The sequence below is a fragment of the Protopterus annectens genome, chromosome 7.part0, assembly GCF_019279795.1.
Source record: "Protopterus annectens isolate FY-2018-M chromosome 7.part0, PAN1.0, whole genome shotgun sequence".
Taxonomy (NCBI): domain Eukaryota; kingdom Metazoa; phylum Chordata; order Ceratodontiformes; family Protopteridae; genus Protopterus; species Protopterus annectens.
The window spans coordinates 1,006,177,625-1,006,197,227 of record NC_056739.1 but is presented as its reverse complement, the minus strand read 5'-3'; the positions used below and the strand labels follow the sequence as shown (position 1 = coordinate 1,006,197,227).

At 36.4% G+C, this 19,603-nt stretch overlaps 1 protein-coding gene across 1 annotated transcript in view; it reads left to right on the top strand.

The window, feature by feature from the left end:
• Window positions 1-19,603, top strand: part of GRM7 (glutamate metabotropic receptor 7) — a 3,543,572-nt gene that overhangs the window by 2,526,792 nt on the left and 997,177 nt on the right. The window contains exon 7 of the mRNA XM_044077567.1: window positions 8,551-8,690. Coding sequence (XP_043933502.1) covers window positions 8,551-8,690 — 140 coding nt within the window. The remainder of the gene's footprint in view (window positions 1-8,550; window positions 8,691-19,603) is intronic.

The window sequence follows — 19,603 nt, the reverse complement described above, 5'->3', positions numbered from 1 at the left end:
TTTCCATGGTTTACTAATTTGCCAATTAGCTCCTTTGCATTTAAGCATGCTGCATAAATCATTCCCGTGACTTTTATTTAACACTTTGTCTATTATGAACAATTCAAACATTCTGAAACCACTAAAATTTATTGCATGCTTTGCTATTGCATTATAAAGGTTGTTCTTTTTTGTGGATGATACATGATCATAAATACAATCTGCTAACCTTTTATTAGGTTTTTCAACATAATATGCTGAATAAGAAACACAGTTAGCCAAATAAACAACTTCCTTCAACTTACATGAGTATTTGCCATTAGCAACCAGAGTTTTGCCAGTGTGGGAGAAAAAATGGAATTAGTATTTGACACATAACATGTCTTACAAGACTGACAACTATATATACCTATTAATCCACTGTTGCTTGCATCACAAATTAAAAAAAAAATCTCTTTGTTAAAATAAATGGATAATGTAAAACTTTTCTTGTAAGAATAATTAGGGATAGTGCCTTCTACCTTCACTAATCTTTATTATCTAAAATTATGATGCAGTTGGATAATATGATGTTCTTGGTGTCAACCATATCTTTAGAAATAGGTGGAACCGATGAACAATTACATTTACTAACTTCTGCATTTCTAGAGTTGGTCTTACATCCATTCAATAGAATGGGAGAAAAAAATTGCACTTGTGTATTACTTCATTGTGGATTTCAGTAAATCTGTTTATAAGATAGCCCTAACCTTCCAACATTTGAATAACTCTATTAATGTATTTTAAAAAAATCTTGATTTCTACTTGCAAGTCTACTCACTCTAATAAGTTTCCTTTGTAATGTATTCTATTTCATGAAGGAGGGGTGCATGTCAGAATAATGCAGATAACTATTAACAAAAGTAGGTTTATGAAATATTTGACTATAGAACATCTGGTTAGAAGCATCCATGGTATTAAGCAAATCAGGAAAATTAATTTAATTGCCATTTGCACGTCACGATGAACTTTAAAACATCAGCACTTTCATTAATGGCTGCCATAAAAGAGAAAAAAAATCATTCCAACTTCCATTCCAAACAAATAGTAAATCATCTATTTAGCACATACAAAATGTGACACAATGGTACATTGGATGTTAGACTAAAAACTCATGTTCCCCTCAGGCTGTAACTAAATTGGCAAACACTGGGGCCATTCTTGTACTCATGGCTATACCTTTCAGCTCTTGATAAATAATGTTGTTAAACATAAAGAAATTGTTAGCTAACTTACATAAATAAGAATATGCAAAATCAATGCCAGTATCCCATAGGATGCAGGTGTATAAAGACACAACATCAACAGTGATCATCATAGTTTCAGATGCAGAAAACTGATAATTATGTAACAGATCCAAGCATACCCAGGAGTCCTGTAAATGGAATTGCAACTGTTGCACAATGCAATTTGATATAGTGTCTAAAAAGATAGCAAGAAAGTCTGTTTTACTGTGATGAGCAAAAACAGTGGCTCTAAATGAAGGATTACTGGCATCTTTATGAATATTAGGCATTCCAAAAATAGCACCTGTTTTAGGAAAATCATTTTTTAAAAATTCATAAACAATTTGTTTTATGTATCCTTGTGTTAATAGGTCAGGCAACACTGCATCAACATAACTACATTTTTGCAATATCAAATATTTTGGAGTTGTGTTGTAAAACCGGGTATCAGAAAGTATATCCATAATACACTAGTTATATTTCTCACAGTCCCAAAAGTACTATGCTGTTACCTTTATAGGCTCTCATAATTCGAAGTTGTGTGTTATGGGCTAAATTATTTAAAGCCTGATATTCAGCATAAGTTAGATTGATATTTCTTTCTAAAGCTTTTATGACTGAGTAGATGTTTAAAATCTTTAATACAAGCATCAGAAAATACATTCAAAGTATTGAGTAAACTTGGGTTAAAAGTAGAATGTTTACATAACACACCAAAATTACTTCCATTAAAACTGTCTGCATTACAAACTAAAAATGCCAAGTATATTTTTCTAACATGAAGCTTGAAATCAACTACTAATTGCCCTCATGACTGGAATATAAGAAAACCCCTGGCCAAAACATAGCATTGGTCAGAACTAACTATCATAAGTATGATAGAACTCAAGTTAAAAATAGGGCAAGTTACTTCTTTCTCCATTTGCCTCTTTCCCTTGCCCTGGTTTTCAGCTGTCCCCTGACTCTGTAATTCATGACAGTCTATTGATTCAAGACAATTGAATACAACTGAGAACACACATCCTTCGAATGTTCATTAGCGTTAGCATTAGTATCATCAAAATGGTGCGTAGTCATGGCTAAAAGTGGTGGTCATTTCTGACGTACTTGGCATGTTGGATGCTGCAGACATGTTAACTTGATATACTGGGTGAACACAAGCTTTAGGCGTTGGATATGCTGTCTTGTTACTATAACTGTCAGCATCACATTTCAGCTTCTTATGCTTACATTCAATAATAGTGGCAACATATCTTTTTAATTTTTGCAAAAATCCCAAAGTAATAATAGATCACTGACTTAAGAAACAATATGGCTGGATAATGATATTGAACTCCACTACAGATTTACGTAAATTTTCAGTTTTGGATAGATTAAAATCAATCATATGTCATAACAGCAATAGACCAGTATCACTGAATAAGGTAGCAAGTATGTGCCAAGTATTATCTTGCCTAATAATGCCATTTGGGAACTTGCAGAGATGTGAGCCTTTAGGAACTTGTTTAATATGTATGTAAGATAATGATGTTTAATTCCAAGCTTTAAAAAGCTTGGATTTGAAATCTTGCACTAATACTTTACAGGACAAATCAGAGGGAGAATCTCTCTCTCTCTCTCTCTCTGACAGTGTAGTTGTTCCAACAGGATGAACTAAGTTAGAAAAAAGGTTGACGGTACATTTAATTAAGCTTTCAACTAAACAAGCTTCACCTTCCATAGAAGGAGGAGGGGTTCTACCAACAGAGTTCTCTCCTTCGAACTACTGGCCATACCATTCAAATGCAAAGAAGAACTATATATCAAGTTTTGCAAAGAAGAATGTGTCTTAAATATTGTATCATCTCCAAAAGCATTTGACTGAATGTCAGTAATTCTGCTGGGATAGATTGTGTAGATAAATCCAAGGTCTCATCTCTGTGAAGCAAACCGATGCTAACATTCTCTGCTGAATTCATGAAACCAAACTGACACACTGGAGAAAAGAGCACTGATAAACAAAAACCCAGTGACACAATCACAAAACAGACTAATGTGACACAATCACAAAACAGACTAATATGACACAATCACAAAACAGACTAATAAACCCTTAAAACATGCTTGATCAGGAGCAATTCAAGAAAAATCAGAGAATAACCACCGAGAACAAAATGTGCGATAAGCAACAGCTTTCGTTCTTTATTCCAGAGCAAACAGAACTTCATCAGACCGTGTGACTTTACAAACAAGGTTCTTATGTAAACAAGAGCATCATACCAGTTACTTCAAATCACCAAATCAAGGACAGGATTTATAGTCATAGTGCATACAAATAAATACTAAAACAGCATTTAAAATAATTAATATATATTAAAACAATGTCAAGACAAATTTAAAGATATTTAAAAAAATAATAATAATATTGATGGATTCATTTAACCCTAGGAATTTATTGGCTTTAAGTCTAATTTGCCAACTAGCTTCTTTGCATTCAAGCATGTTGCATAAATGACCCACACAACTTGTATTTAACAATTTGTCCAATAATAAAAATTCAAACTTTCTGAAAGCACTACAATGTAATGCATGCTTTGCTAATGCATTGTTAAGGTCTTTCTTTTTTATGGCTAACACATATTCATAAATACAATCTGCTAACATTCTATTAGTTTTACCAACATAATATGCTGAATAAGAAATGCAGTGAGCCAAATAAACAACTTCCTTATACATACATGAGTATTTGCTGTTAGCAACCAGAATTTTGCCAATGTGGGATAAAAAAATGAAAGTAATATTTGACACATAATGACACACCTTAGAAGACTGACAGCTATATATATACCTAGCAATTCACTTTTGTTTGCACCAACCATTAAATATTCTCTGTTCAAATAATTGGATAAAGTAAACCTTTTCTTATAAGAATAACTAGGGATAGTATTTGTTTTCAATTGGCAAACCTTCTGCACCCCCCCATTGGTGACAGTACCTTTCTTCACAATATATCTTAGTTAAATATATCAATTCCAGGATCACAGAGCTACAGAAAAAAAGTTTAAGGATCTCACGTAGGCTTATCACCGGAGGTGTGCAAACAAAAACAACATAATCACTGAATTTCTAAAAGAAAGAAAAATGTATCTCCTGAAAGTCGAGTTCAGATTCATAAACTGAACCCTGATTTATTTTGAACTTGTTGGCATGTACGTTAACTGCATTTTTATTGTATATTACTATGACTGATATGATATGTACTGCTTTTTCCTGGAATTGTGTTACTTGGGGAAATAGTAAAACAAAGATGCATGTTTCAAGTGTATCTTTGTTTATTCCATGTCAGTACAATCTCAGAAACAGCATATTTAAGTAAGTGGAGTTTGTGGTATCTGTTGAAAAAGACTCAAGTTGTTTAGTATGTGATGTTTTTCCTCAATTTTCATTTACAACTGTTTCATTTTGTAAGTCACCTTGCTTTTAGAATCAGATGCATTTTTCACATTAAGGCACTGCAAGCACTGGAAGTGTGTTTTATCATCTGAATGTATTAGTTTCAGTGCTGTTTTCTACTTTTCCGTTATAAAATGTTCAGTAAGCATGTGTTAGCATATGTACTCTCACATAAAACCACATTGTATTTTTGTGAACATGATGGGGATATAATGCAGAACTGCCACACATGTCCAAAACATGCTATAAAAATCATTCTTTAAATGTTCCCTAATTGCAGCAGTTACAACTTCTACTTATAAAACTCACATGACTATCAGGCTTTCTGCATCACTTATTGCTTTCAAAAGTCAATCTCAGTACAGTTAAATGTACTCTGCTGCCTACATCCTGAGCAATAAAGACAGCCATCTCTAAGCAAAATATTTTTAATGCAACATCCAGGAATCATTATTGTAAAGTTAAAAGAAAAGCTTTACATAACTCCGATTCACTGCTCTGAGGTGTGCAGATTGTGCTAGAATGAAAGAAGCAACTGAAACTTTCAAAATCTAGTCATTGACACGTTCAAAATGCCTAATAACTTAGAAGTACTTGTTTTAAAAGTTATTATTCATCTATTTTTTTCCTGACTGCCTAAACAGGTTGAATTTTAACTAAAAAGAAATTCTAAAGGTAAACTGCCAAAAGCATACCTCTCAACTGTACAGATTTTTGCATAATGTCCAGGTTTTTGCCTCATATTTTTGGGTTGCTTCTCATAACATTTTGGTTTTCTGGCAAATCACTGGTAAATCATTGAGGATTGAAGTCAGAAAATAATGACAGATATTTGAGTTACAAACTTCATACTCTTCAGAAAATTCATGCTAATGAAAAATCTGTTATTCTATCAACTTTCTATGTTTTTAAGAGCAATATTTAAAAATTGTTTGGGCCTTTGTCACCCGATTATATATATGGCTTTGTCAAGATTTCTTGATCTTAGAGGTAACGGGTATGGCTAACAGCCATAGGATTCTGAAGCATAGCTTCATAAAGCATAAGCACACAGCCATGAAAACATGTTTAAAGAGACAGAACTAAATAAATGAAGATCTTTACTGTATTTTTAAGACCCATAACTTACACTAGACATTGACAAAAAAAAAAAAAAAAAAAAAAAAACAGCAGCCATTGAAACAGAGAATGGAAAATGTTGAAATGTAATGTACTCCTTTTAAGTCATCGGGTATAAGCATTCCACATCCTCCGCATCCTCATACTTATTTATACTAACAACAGCTATTATACCTCAGAAGACAAGCTTTATTCCCAATCCACAGCAGACTCTGACTTAGTATACAGTTTTTTCCTTTTTTGTGCCTTTTCTCTTCTTTTCAGAAATCGCTGCTATGGGGAAATGCAAATGGTTGTCAAACAATAAACTATACTAATACAATGCAAATGATTCTGTAATTGAGACAATTAGTACCATGATGTGGGTAATATTACTTACTCATGTGGGATATATGGAGTTGCTCCCTTTGATTGTGACTTCAAGACCGATCCACAACAATGAGTAAATACCAATATAACCCATACTCCAATGAGCATTGTTGCTGTATTAATGCATTATGTATCAGATGTCACCATGGCAATCTCTGCAGGCTACAGCTACTATTGGAAAAGGAGTTCTGTTCAACTTGCTTTCTGAGTTTGACTTCAGTTTGACTTTGGTCGTATTAAAGTTTTGCAGATATTGTAGACACATCATGAATAAGCTTGGTTGTCTTTCTTTTCCATTTTAACTCTTCACATATGTGATGATCCTGTTTCCATTATTTCTTAACATCTTTTATCTGTCCATTTCTGACTCTTGATTTTAAATTTCTTTTTATGAATGAAACTTCTTCGGTAAGAGCTGAGGTGACACTAGGTAAGTCTGTTTTGAAGCTTGTTTCTTTGCCAGTGCCTAAATCTTATGGAGTTTTCATACAACTGGTGGGTGTTAGTTATTAAGCACAGAACTTTAACACACCGCGATGACTGAAGATTCGGGGGTAACTTGTGCGTGCAGTTTAATACCGCATCTGTACAATTTGATTACCTTGTTTGTTTGCCAGTGCCTAAATCTTATGGAGTTGTCATACAACTGGTGGGTGTTAGTTATTAAGCAAAGAACTTTAACACACCGCGATGACTGAAGATTCGGGGGTAACGTGTGCGTGCAGTTTAATACCGCATCTGTACAATTTGATTACTTCACTCTATTCCTTGTGTGCATTCGAGTATCTGAATCCCTTATTTATCGTAGTGCAACAAGCATCTCTTAGCGCTACATAGGCTGTCTGCCTCCCCAATGACTGTTTCCAACCTGGTGCTATCTTAAATAGAAAATTATGATGGGGTCTCTGATCATAAGCACTTATGTGTTTGACGTACAGATGACAGGAAAATTACTTCCTGAGAGAAGCTTTAGCATTAGACTGGAGCTTAACAAGATTTCTTTTAATTACCTTTTTAATGTCAGAAAGTTCTTTTAAAGCATGTAATTCAGCACTCCCTGCATCGATATGATTATTATGATTTTTAGTATTATTGCTACTGTTATTGTTATTACTTGTTATTGTCTGTTTGAGGTCTTCATTTGTACCTCAGTTAAATGAAGCATATATTTTTTTTACATTTCTTTAAACATATCCTTAGCATATAAGCAAGGTAAAAAACAAAAAGAAATTCTAAAATGTATTCATTTTTTTGGACGAACTTTCAGAACTGCTGGCCCTTGTCTCTACAACTTACATATCAATGAAAAAAGGGACTACTGCACTCTGTGATTATATTAAAATATACCTGATAGAAATAGAGCACAGTATAAAATTATACAATGTATGTAGTAGGTAGATAAACAAAGCTTTGGCAGGGAATGTCATGTCAAAGCTGTCAAATCTAGCATGACTCTTTTGGTAAAACAAAGCACAAAGTAAAACAAAATTTTAATGAGATGAACAGAACATCAGCGTCATTTCAAACCCTTTGTTCTCCATTTCTGGATATTATTTTTCTTCAAATGTTTTAAAATACGTACTCATAGAATGGGATTCTCAGGGGTGATACATCAGATATTTCTGTACAGATTCCACTGAAATATGGAAATCAGTGTTTATTGAAACATGAACTTCAAACAAACTAATAAAACTGTTGTTTTATTGAAACATGCATATGTAGAATTGCTTATGAAAGAGATCTACTGTAGGCATATCTAAGGTCACCTGTTGGTGGGAGTAAGTATTTCATTCTGTGAGGCAAACAAATGTTTTATACGATGTAAAAAGTGAATTCATATTCAGATGGCTAATGTATGGTTAAAGCTTGACTTCATTTCTCTTTTTTTGAATCTGCTTTATCAGCCTATTAATAGTAAAATGCATTACTTTCCATGTCACAAGTTTTACTTTTTTCAAAGTCTTACTGTTTGAGAATGGAGTATGAGATGGCACTGAAATGTTTTCTGCAGACCAGTCATGAATTGCTAGACCTGAGCTGCCTCCTGATTACAGTATCTCTCCGAAGCAGATGGAATGTTTTGTGGGAATGTTATTTTGAGGGTTCATTCAGTGGGTAGCATTTCAGTAAAGAACTCCCAGGGGAAATAATGTCTGGTATTTCATTATAAGCAGAGGAACAACTGAAGCCTCATAAATACTTGTTTTAATCTTTTGAGGGTACAGTATCTGCTACTTAAGCAGAATGTTTGACATGTTATTGCAAACACTGGCATACTCGTGCATGCTTGTGTATGCATGGATATATTCAAGCACACTTGCATATTTTCATTATTTCTGTGTTGCCATAGGTATTCATTCTTTGTGGTTTATTTTTTCTCTCCAAGGCAGTGCTGGCACTCCTGTGATGTTTAATAAAAATGGGGATGCTCCTGGGCGTTATGATATCTTTCAGTACCAGATTCTGAATGGAACTACCCCAGGCTATCATCAGATTGGTCAATGGATGGATGAACTCCAGCTAAATGTGAGTAATGCTTCAACTCTGGTTAGCTATCTTATTTTATTTAATTTATTTAAAAAATTATCTTTTCAAAGCCAAGCAGATCAAAAGGGTTTCCCAGAATCAAATTCGTCAACTAAACTCTTTTTGGAAATATTACCATGAATGCAAAGGAGTTGATTACTTCAGTTCAAGCAGTACAATCAAGTGCAACTGTCAAACAATGGAGAATATGGAAGTCACTGTAGGCTACCTGCTAAAAAGGCTTACTGTTTTAACTCTAGAAGATTGTATTTCTTTAGCACTGTTCCAGAACCTATATTTGTATCTATAAACTGCAGTGCCTTATGCATTTATTTCATGTTGAGTAGTATGTTTTAACATCTGCACAAAACAGTGACAGTCCTAAACAGATGAGAATTTAAAGTTCAGACGCTAAGCATGCGTGATGGTCTCTGTTACTTATTAGACATATCTGTTAGTATTTGCATGTCTCCATCCCTGAAACTCTGTGTTTCACTATGTACATCTGATCTGTTTCTGTATTCTATGGTGCACATGTCTGCAGCTCCACATGCTAACGAAGGAAAATGATGATGTAAAGTTGCTCATTTTCAGAAAACCATAAAATGTGAGATGAAGTAGAATTGTAGAGAATTATATCAGTACCTTCCAGGGGTAAAACGCACTTCTCCAATGTCAAAGCTAAACAAACATACACAAACAGCTTGAAAATTATTAGGTAAGTCAGTTAAGATAGACAAGTGCCAAATGATTGGCTAAAAGGTAAACAGTACACTCTAATTACTTTACGTTATTAACTCATAGCAGGTAACAGGACTGTAGGTGATTTGGTCACTGTTGATGTGACACCCCAGATCGATATATAAAATGGAATAAAGGGGGATGATGCTGCTGCTGATTAAGACATAGAAGTCAAATGAGAAATTGAGTTTATTTGTATTTTATCTTACAGGGATGCCTAAAAATAGTCTAGAAGAGGAGGATTTCTCAGTGTGCTAGGACATCTAGAAACAGAACATGATTCCTTTCTCATTGGTGGACTAATACTAATAAAGGGCCAATTAGCCAACATCTAGGAACTCAGTAATTCGTATTTCAGTGAAAGAAATCACATCAAAAGAAACTGCATTGTGGAGTGCATATTGTTACAGCTATACTTCTCAGACTTTATTTCTTTATCAGGATGTGAGGCAAATCAGCAGAATGAATGACTTTGCCAAACCTGTAACTAGCTTTGGGGGTTGGCATAGTTGTTAAGGCATTTACCTTACAGATATAATGTAGAGGGTTTGATTCTCACCTCTGAAGAAAACTGGCTGGTAGCCTAGTACTTACCTATGAAGCCATGGAAGTGCAAAACAGTCAGATAAGTTCCTCAGTGTTGATTACAAAGCATCAGAAATTACAATTGTATGCTTTGAAAATGTATTGTGTAGTGTGGAAAACTGACTTATAACTCAGTTTTTTCAGGCCTAGGTGAGTGATCTACATTGTAATGTTGGGCATTTGAGAGCTGTGGTCACACTGGATGTATACAGCATATAACAAATATGATTAAAGTGCTCAGTGGAAACTCAGTAATCAATCACAGCTACATTATAGAAATGTCAATAGTAAATATTTACACCTTCTACGAGGATACAGGGCCTAGCATTCCACTCCTGGCTGGCACTCTAACCGCTTGGAAGAACTTCTGTTTAGCAGGTACAAAACCAAATTTTTTAAGTCCACATATTCTTAGAACATTAGAAAAACTAGCAGTCACTTACTTCTTTGATTGGGCCACATGAATTTCTGAATGTACCTGCCACTGTAATATAATTATCATCTTTTCATGTAAATGTGACAGTATAAACTACAATGGATTGCGACAAAGGAGCCTCACCTGTAAATATATGTTTTTTGAAAAGGGAGTAAATGATGCAATCGTAAAATTGGGTAACAGTTTTAAAGCAAATTAGGAATATTAAGGGCTTAGTATGATAAACTTACATTTAAAAAAGCATGTTGTTTAAATCAGCTTTAGAGCATTCAAGCAAGATGGCCTAGTGTTTAAAAAATGGCCATGTGTGCTCAAGTGATACTTTACAGTATCCTGATTAGAGCTGTATTAGAATACATTGTATCTTATTGTACTTACAGTGTAACACAAGTAATGTCACTGGAATCTGTATAAGGAAGACTCAAAGTTACTTCCATTATTAAGGTATAACCTTATTATGTTAGGTTTAAAGAACTGGGTCTTTACAGTTCTACTTGTTCATGCTTGTGAGGTAAATTTTTGTCTGCATTTTCAAGGCAGTAATGCAAAATTAGGAAAACAATTCTGAAATTTATTGAACCTAAAATATGTTAAACTTAATCTGTTAAATTGATTCTACTATGTAACTATGCCTGCAGTGGTATACCTAGCATATTTGACACACTCCCCCTGCGGAGATTTTTTTCCTCACACTTCCTCCTCTATGACAATTGTTTTTAGTAATAATCATGAAATGGAACAAAATAATGGCCTGGAAGATGAAAGCTAGCAGCAGTGACCACAGTTTTTAAAAGAGCAGGCAATCCTACAGGAAGGCTTTTTCCAGACAAATAACTATTGCTAGAATCATGGACTATAGCTAAATGTCAAAAATGCATTATTGACTCCTTTGGACATTGACAAGACATCCATAAGAGCTGACTCAGTATTTCAGGATTTGATAACTCATATTGGGAGTTGCCCCAAATTCTCTTAGGATCAGATCAGGAAGAAGAAAACTTACAGATATTCTGCAAAATCAGGAATAGTTTCCACTTGGTTTTGCAAATACAGAACCCAGAGAGAGATTAAAGATTGTTATTTCATGCAAATTTACACTAGTCATGTAAAGGCAGACTATAACTACACAAACAAAATAATAGTACCTTGCAGACCAAATATATTAAGCAGATACAAGAACATTTTGTAAAACTGGGGACAGTTTTAAATGTGTTTCATACAAATATACAGTAGCCATTAATGCTTGACTTTAAACTGGGCACCAGTTATTTCTCCAACAACACAGCTAGCCACATCCTCCTGAGGGGAAAAAACATAAATATTCCAATTTATTTCACACAAATGTACAATAGCCACCCCTTAATACCAGACTTTAAGCTGAGCAAATGAAGAGGATACGTTTCAATAGCACAACTACCCACTCTCCACCCAAAAAAATGAGTTTGTTTTACAAAAATGCACACTAGGCAGCCTTTAAAATAATATGAAAAGGCAAAAGTTAGTGACCCAACCAAAAAAAAGCATAAATATTCAGATTTATTCACATAACTGCATGTTAGGGTCAAATTTAAACCGACCAAGAGAAAAGAACAAGTTATATTCATCCACAGCAAAAATATTACAATTTATTAACACAAATATTCACTTGATAGCCTTAATGGCAGAATTTAAGATGAGCAAATGAAAGGGCAAGTTACAGCACAGCTAGCTACTCCCCACCCAAATACAAACAAGAGGACAAAAGTGTACAATGAAAAAAAGAACATAAATATCCAATTTCAAAATAATTAAACAAATGCATACCAACACACACACACACACACACACACACACACACACACACACACACACACATACAAACATACAATCACACAAACACATAAGCATTAGCCAAGCCACCATCCCCCTCTCCAAATATAAGAAAGAAAAGAGCAATAGTTAAAATGCCCCTATGGTTGGGCTTTTGCCCCACCATATCTTCGACTTTGTCCAGATTTAACAGGTATGCTAACCCCTCCCCCACAAGTCCTCTCTAGGCACCCTGTCATATGCTTTCTCTAAGTCCACAAAGACACAATGCAACTCCTTCTGACCTTCTCTGTATTTCTCCAACAACACTCTCAGAGCAAACATCGCATCTGTAGTGCTCTTTCCTGTCATGAAACCATACTGCTGATCACTAATCATCACGTCCCTTCTTAACCTAGCTTCCACTACTCTTTCCCATAACTTCATGCTGTGACTGATCAATTTAATCCCTCTGTAGTTACTACAGCTCTGCACAACACCCTTATTCATAAAAATTGGTACCAAAACACTTTTTCTCCATTCCTCAGGCATCCTCTCACTTTCCAAGATTTCATTAAACAATCTAGTTAAAAACTCCACTGCCATTTCATGCTAAACACTTCCATGCTTCCACAGGTATGTCATCGGGACCAACAGCCTTTCCTTTCTTCATCCTCTTCATAGCTATCCTTACTTCCTCCTTGCTAATCCACTGCACTTCATGATTCACTATCCGCACATCATCCAACCTTCTCTCCCTCTCATTCTCTTCATTCATCAACCCCTCAAAGTACTCTTTCCATCTGCTCAACACACTCTCTTTGCTTGTGAGTACGTTTCCCTCATTATCCTTTATCACCCTTACCTGCTGCACATCTTTACTAGCTTGGTCCCTCTGTCTAGCCAATCTGTACAGGTCTTTTTCTCCCTCCTTAGTGTCTAACCTTTTATACAACTCTTCATATGCCTTATCCTTAGCCTTGCCACCTCTCTCTTTGCCATGCACCTCATCTCCTTATACTCTTGTCTACTTTCTTCATCTCTTTGACAATCCCACTTCTTCTTCACCAACCTCTTTCTCTGTATACTCTCCTGTACTTCTTCATTCCACCACCAGGTCTCCTTGTCCTCCTTCCTCTTTCCAGATGTCACACCAAGTACCTTTCTAGCCATCTCTCTAACTAGCTCTGCTGCAGTTACCCAGCTATTTGGTAACTCTTCACTGCCACCCAGTGCCTGTCTTAACTCTTCCCTGAACATCACCTCACAATTAACCTTTTTCAATTTCCACCATTTGATCCTTGGTGCTGCCCTCACAATTATCCTCCTCTTCTTGATCACCAATGTCATCCTACAAATCACCATCCTATGCTGCCTAACTACACTTTCCCCTGCCACCACTTTACAGTCTCCAATCTCCTTCAGACTGGCCCACCTACATAAGATATAATCCACCTGTGTGCATCTTCCTCCACTCTTGTATGTCACCCTATGCTCATCCCTCTTGTTAAAATACGTATTAATCACAGCCATGTCCATCCTTTTCACAAAATCCACTACCATCTGACCTTCTGCATTCCTTTGCTTAACACCATACCTACCCATCACTTCCTCATCCCCTCTGTTCCCTTCACCAACATGCCCATTGAAATCTGCTCCAATCACCAGTCTCTCACCCTTGGGTACAGTCATCACCACTTCATCTAACTCACTCCAAAAATGTTCTTTCTCATCCATCGCACACCCAACTTGTGGAGCATATGCACTAACAACATTCATCATTACAAAATCAATTTTCAGCTTCATAAACATCACTCTATCCGACACTCTTTTCACCTCCAAAACACTCTTAGCATACTGTTCCTTCAGGATAATGCCTACGCCATTTCTCCTCCCATCCACACCATGATAAAACAATTTGAAACCACCTCCGATACACCTAGCCTTGCTCCCCTTCCATCTGGTCTCTTGCACACACAATATACCAAACGTCCTTCAGTCCATTATATCAGCTAGCTCTCTCCCTATACCAGTCATACTGCCAACATTCAAAGTTCCGACGCTCACTATCACAGTCCTAGCCATTACCTGCCTTCGGGCATGCCTTCCGCCTCTTCTCCTCCTTCAGCCAACAGTAGCCCAATTTCAGCCAGCACCCTGTTGGCCAACAGTGCTGGTGGCGGTCATTGTTAACCCAGGCCTCGACCGATCCGGTATGAATTTCTGTGCTGTTTTCTGCATGTATGGTTTGGCAAAATTTTATGCTGGATGCCCTTCCTGACGCAACCCTCCCCATTTATCCGGGCTTGGGACCGGCACAAAGAAATGCACTGGCTTGTGCATCCCCAGTGGACCATACAGTACCATAATAAATAGGACAAACTGGAAGATAGCTATACCAAAGGAATAGGTGCACAAAGGCTTGGTATTTAATGGTGATTTAGGGTGAAATTCGAAAGTATTAGTATAAGGCAATTCCAACAGTACAGGTTAATCTCAACAATGAGGACAGAACCTATATATTAACATAACATTTGTAAGAAAAATGAAATCATTAATACATATAAAATAAATGCAAAAAGTGCTAATATGCAAGCATCGTTAATGTAACATTTTAATAAACAAAGTTGTTTCAATCTATAATAGACATAAATTCACCTCACATCTAATTAGACTGGATGACTACATGGAGTTACTCCAGGTCCAGGTTATGGTAGGTAAGACACCCATTCAAGTCCTAGCTAGTTATAGTAATCCCCCTCAATGGGTCACAACACCCACAAAGCCTACTTAACCAAACAGAAGACAATCCAAATGTTACCAAACACACTGGTTATGGAGGATTTCATTTACCCCACCATCAACTGGGAAACCTACTCTAGCCCAAACTCACTAGCACTAAAGTTCCTTGACTTTGTGACTTCAAATGCCCTGGAGCAAATTGTCCATACCACGACAAGAGGAAAAAAATTCTAGATCCTCACCAACATGTCAAACAGGTGCGCTGCTGCAACTGTTGGATCCTTGTTAGTTAAAACTTATCATAAATCAGACACCTTCGAGCTGGCACTAACACCAGAACTCACAAAAGGTGAAATCAGACTAAAAACCTTCACCAAGGCAAACCGTACCCTCCTAGGTGAAGGTATAAATGCATTCCAAGCCCCACCCCAAGCTGAAAGTGTTAACTATGCCAGTGCATACAGTAAAGTCCTGTACAATCAGTTGTATAAATGTATAAACTCGGCTGTACTAGATAGAATCAAAGCCAGTGCCCCAAGTAAAATCAAGCAGCCATGGTGAACTTACAGCATAAACAAAGTCTACAATAAATGCAAAAAGTTACTGTCCCAAGAAAACAAAGACAAAGACCCAACAATGGAAAAGCACCCTCCTCAGCCTTAACAGACAAATAAGACAACTTGTCAAATCCTCCAAGAACTCCTTTGAGAGAAACCTAGCAAGTACCACCAAGGATAACCATAAGGCCTTTTACAGCTATTTATGTAACCTAAAGGGTGGGACCCAAGCATGTGCAGAACTGGTGGCCAATGATGTCACACACACTGACCCCAGAGATATAGTGTACCTGCTAGTGGATAGGTTTGGCAAATGTTTCACACCCTTATTTATAACAAACCATCCCAAGAACTTCTCCCCCATCTTACATGTCTGAAGAACAGGTTCTCAAGCCCCTGTCCAGGGAAAAGAACATGGCCTCTATGGGACCAGATGACATCCAAGGCTGTCTTCTAAGCAGGCTAAAACATGAATTAGCATCACCACTAAGTACCCTTTTCAATCATAGCTGAACCACAGGGTTTGTTCCTGTGGAATGGATAACATCTGCAGTTATTCCCCTCCACAAAGGTGGACTAGCAAGAGATCCAGGGAACTACAGACCCATTAGTCTGACCAACCTCATCTGTAAGGCCATGGAATGTATCATTATGGACCTCATAATTAAAGACATAAGTGACTTCCAAACTCTTGATCCTACCCAATTCAGCTTTGTGAAGGTCTGAGTCTGCTTGTTAAATCTGGTGGATTTCTATGAAAGTGTGACCAAGGTTATGGATGAGGGAAAATCTGTGCAAACAGCATACCTCAACTTGGCAAAGGCTTTCAACACAATCTCACATTCAGGCATTACCGATAAACTTAGCAAACTGAATGTAAACCCATTCATTGTAAGATGGAAGGCCAACTGGCTCACAAACCTGACACACACTATCAAAGTGGGTGACTCCACATCAACCAACAGACCTGTTACCGGTGGGGTGCAACAGGGGTAAGTGCTCCATCCTCTGATGTTTGGTATATACATGTCAGAAGTTCAGGTCAAAACTAAAGGGTTGTGGCTGACCAAGTTTGCAGATGACTGCAGACTTGGTGCAATCATTGAATCCCCAAATGATGTCAGCATACACCAGGAGGGTCTCACACAGATAAACAACTGGTGTATTTTTCACAGTGTCAAACTGAATGCAAAGAAATGCATCATCATTCTCTTCACCACAAACAATGTCCCTTCACACTATCAAATCTATAATAATACCCTAAGTACCCATGAAGTGGTAATGGGCCTGGGATCACAGGTTGATTCAACCTTAACTTCGGCCATCACATGTCTACTGTTGTAAGGAAAGCTTTCCACATACCTCACTTAATTATTAAAGGCATCACCTCAAGAACCCCATTATACTCGGCACTTATCCAGGCCATAATTGACTATAACTCCCCATTCTGTATGTACCATACTAAGCACCTGCAGCAATTAGAGAGACCTCAGATGACTCTAACAAAGAAGATCAAGGGCCTCCAGCACATGCCTTACATGGACAGAATAAAATCCCTGTTACTACTCTGTATTGTACAGACTTCTTACAGGAGACTTATGCCTGAGCTACCCAAGACCCAAACCTAATGAACTCACTGCATATCTATAAATGAAACAGGTCTAGGGCTACCCATTCCAGGGACTTAAATATGGCCTGCAACATAAATAGAAAATGCTGGAGGGACAGATTTATCTTGCAACAACTGCCACATCTTTGGAACAGGCTAATAATTCATGTGAAACAAAACAGCTCTATGACACTTTTCAAGAGGAACCTGGACGAGTGGATGGGGCACCATAAATTCTTACTGGGGATTCACCCACAACCCTCCTAGACATGGGCAGTCATCACTAAATGCAATCTTGGGTATTGACTAGTACTACGGTATTACAGTGGGTTGAAATGGCTAGGCTTAAAATGGTCTCCTGGTTCACAGCCTAGTAATCTCCTATGATCCTATGAACTGGGACAACTAAATGTCATCACATTGCAGATGAAGTACTTTTGCCTATGGATTTCCCACATCTGTTTCTCATTTGATATTTCAGCATACAGTGCATTATTTGTAAGACAGAAATGTTTGCTGTCATGGGTGTTCCTCAACACAACCTAATGTCATCCCATCCTCTGTGTGCTGTTCTATGTCCTTGTTCCTTCTACAAGGCAAGTCCACTCTGTGCAGAAAGTCTGGCCTTGTCCAGAAATGAAGTTAGCTTGCTTCCAGCACTCAGGCTATCCCCATCTAAATGGCCTTTTGGCACCTTTTCTTGTTATAGAATATATAAAGCAGGGACTGCTTAAGTACACGTTCTCATAATGCTAAGATATTGAACTAAAACTGTAAATGTGAACAGGCCCTGACGTTTATGCAGCAGTGTTCTAAAATCCTGTACATGTAATATTTTTTGTTAAGCAGCTCTACTAAAGTTACTGATAGAACAGCAAAATGAGGAAAAGAGGTAGATTTTCAGTAGCATCCATATTCCTTAGGCCACAGTTCTCATTTCTTTTTAAGTTAAACTTCAACGCTGGAGAAATCTCTAAAGCCTGCTGAAGACGCAACAGAAAAAAAAAAGGAAAAAGGGAAAAAAAAAAGTATGTCTGCTATAGCATGTCATCCTGGGTGCTAAGGAAATAAACAGATTTTACATGAATGGTGATAGGCTCACTATATGAACTAAAATATCTAAGTGACCGGAGATATCAAACCAGACATTGAAATGTCACCTGACCAAATCATAAGCTTGCTGATCAAGTTTCAGTCATTGTTTTACCTACTATTCTCAAAAAAGAAATAAAAGAATAATGTTTTTGTTTGTCTGTGTTAGACACTGCTATGCTTCACTGACAGCTACACAATGGAAGTAATAAAGCCTGCGTAACTTGTTGAATCTGTACACCTACTGTAATGTTTGTTTCCAAGGATACCATCTTATTATAGAGTATATTATAATAATACACTAAACAGAACTAACATTATTAGAAAGTGAAATATACTCCCTGGGTTGTCATGAGGATTTTAAGTGCACGTTTAACCTTTCATGTTTCTGTCAAGTAACAGTTACAATCTGCGAAGTTCATATTCAAGGACACTGACATCACTTTTGAATATCCTAGAGGGATAAATACATGTTTATAAATCATATCAGCCATTTGAATTCAAGTTGTGAAGGCCAGGAAGAAGATAAAACGATAAATGCCACGTATCTTTAATGCAAATCTATGACAACAATGGTGTGGTACATATGCATTAGTAAGAGGGTAGCTGGAAAGCTAAAATGCCTAAGGTGATAAGATCTCATTCTTATTATGTGATGGTCATTGTGGTGTGTGTGCATGCATGTCAAGGGACATTCAACCTTCTAAAATCTAATTTTGTTACCTTTATGAAGGTTGATGTTATATGTGAGTGCATTTTCCAAGCTAATATTATTTAAATGGGAAAAGGTATTCATTTTTAGATCTAAGTTTTATCGATATATAGATTTATAAGCTTATTATATGTATAATATTTGTACTATTTTCTGGGTCTTCCAATGATCTGAATATATTTACAGGATATTTAAGAGAGTGAATATCATTTTCTGGAAGTTTACATATACTTACTCAACAACATATTTTAGATATGGAGCTTATTAAGAATATCACGTATGGTAGATCTGAGTCCAACCTATTTAGGAAGGTTACATTTAACAAGTAGTATTTGTGTTTTTTTCAGTAAATGTATGTTATGGATGTTAAGTGCAGTAAAGAACCATGTTGTTAGGGTATCTAGTAAAGTCTCTGATGACCTAGTTTTTAGATGGGAAACAGCTGTACCAAGATAGTTGCTTTTGGATAGATCATACCTTGCTAAGTTTGAAGATATCATTAATGTAATAGTTGAGAAAGAAGAATGGTCATTTTTCACTCTTTCAAAAACAATTAATAAATGACTGCTCATTAAAATCAAAAGGATATGGTAAGGCCAGTTTTCATTCAATAATAAAATTATGCAGAGTATTATTCAAAAACATTAATCT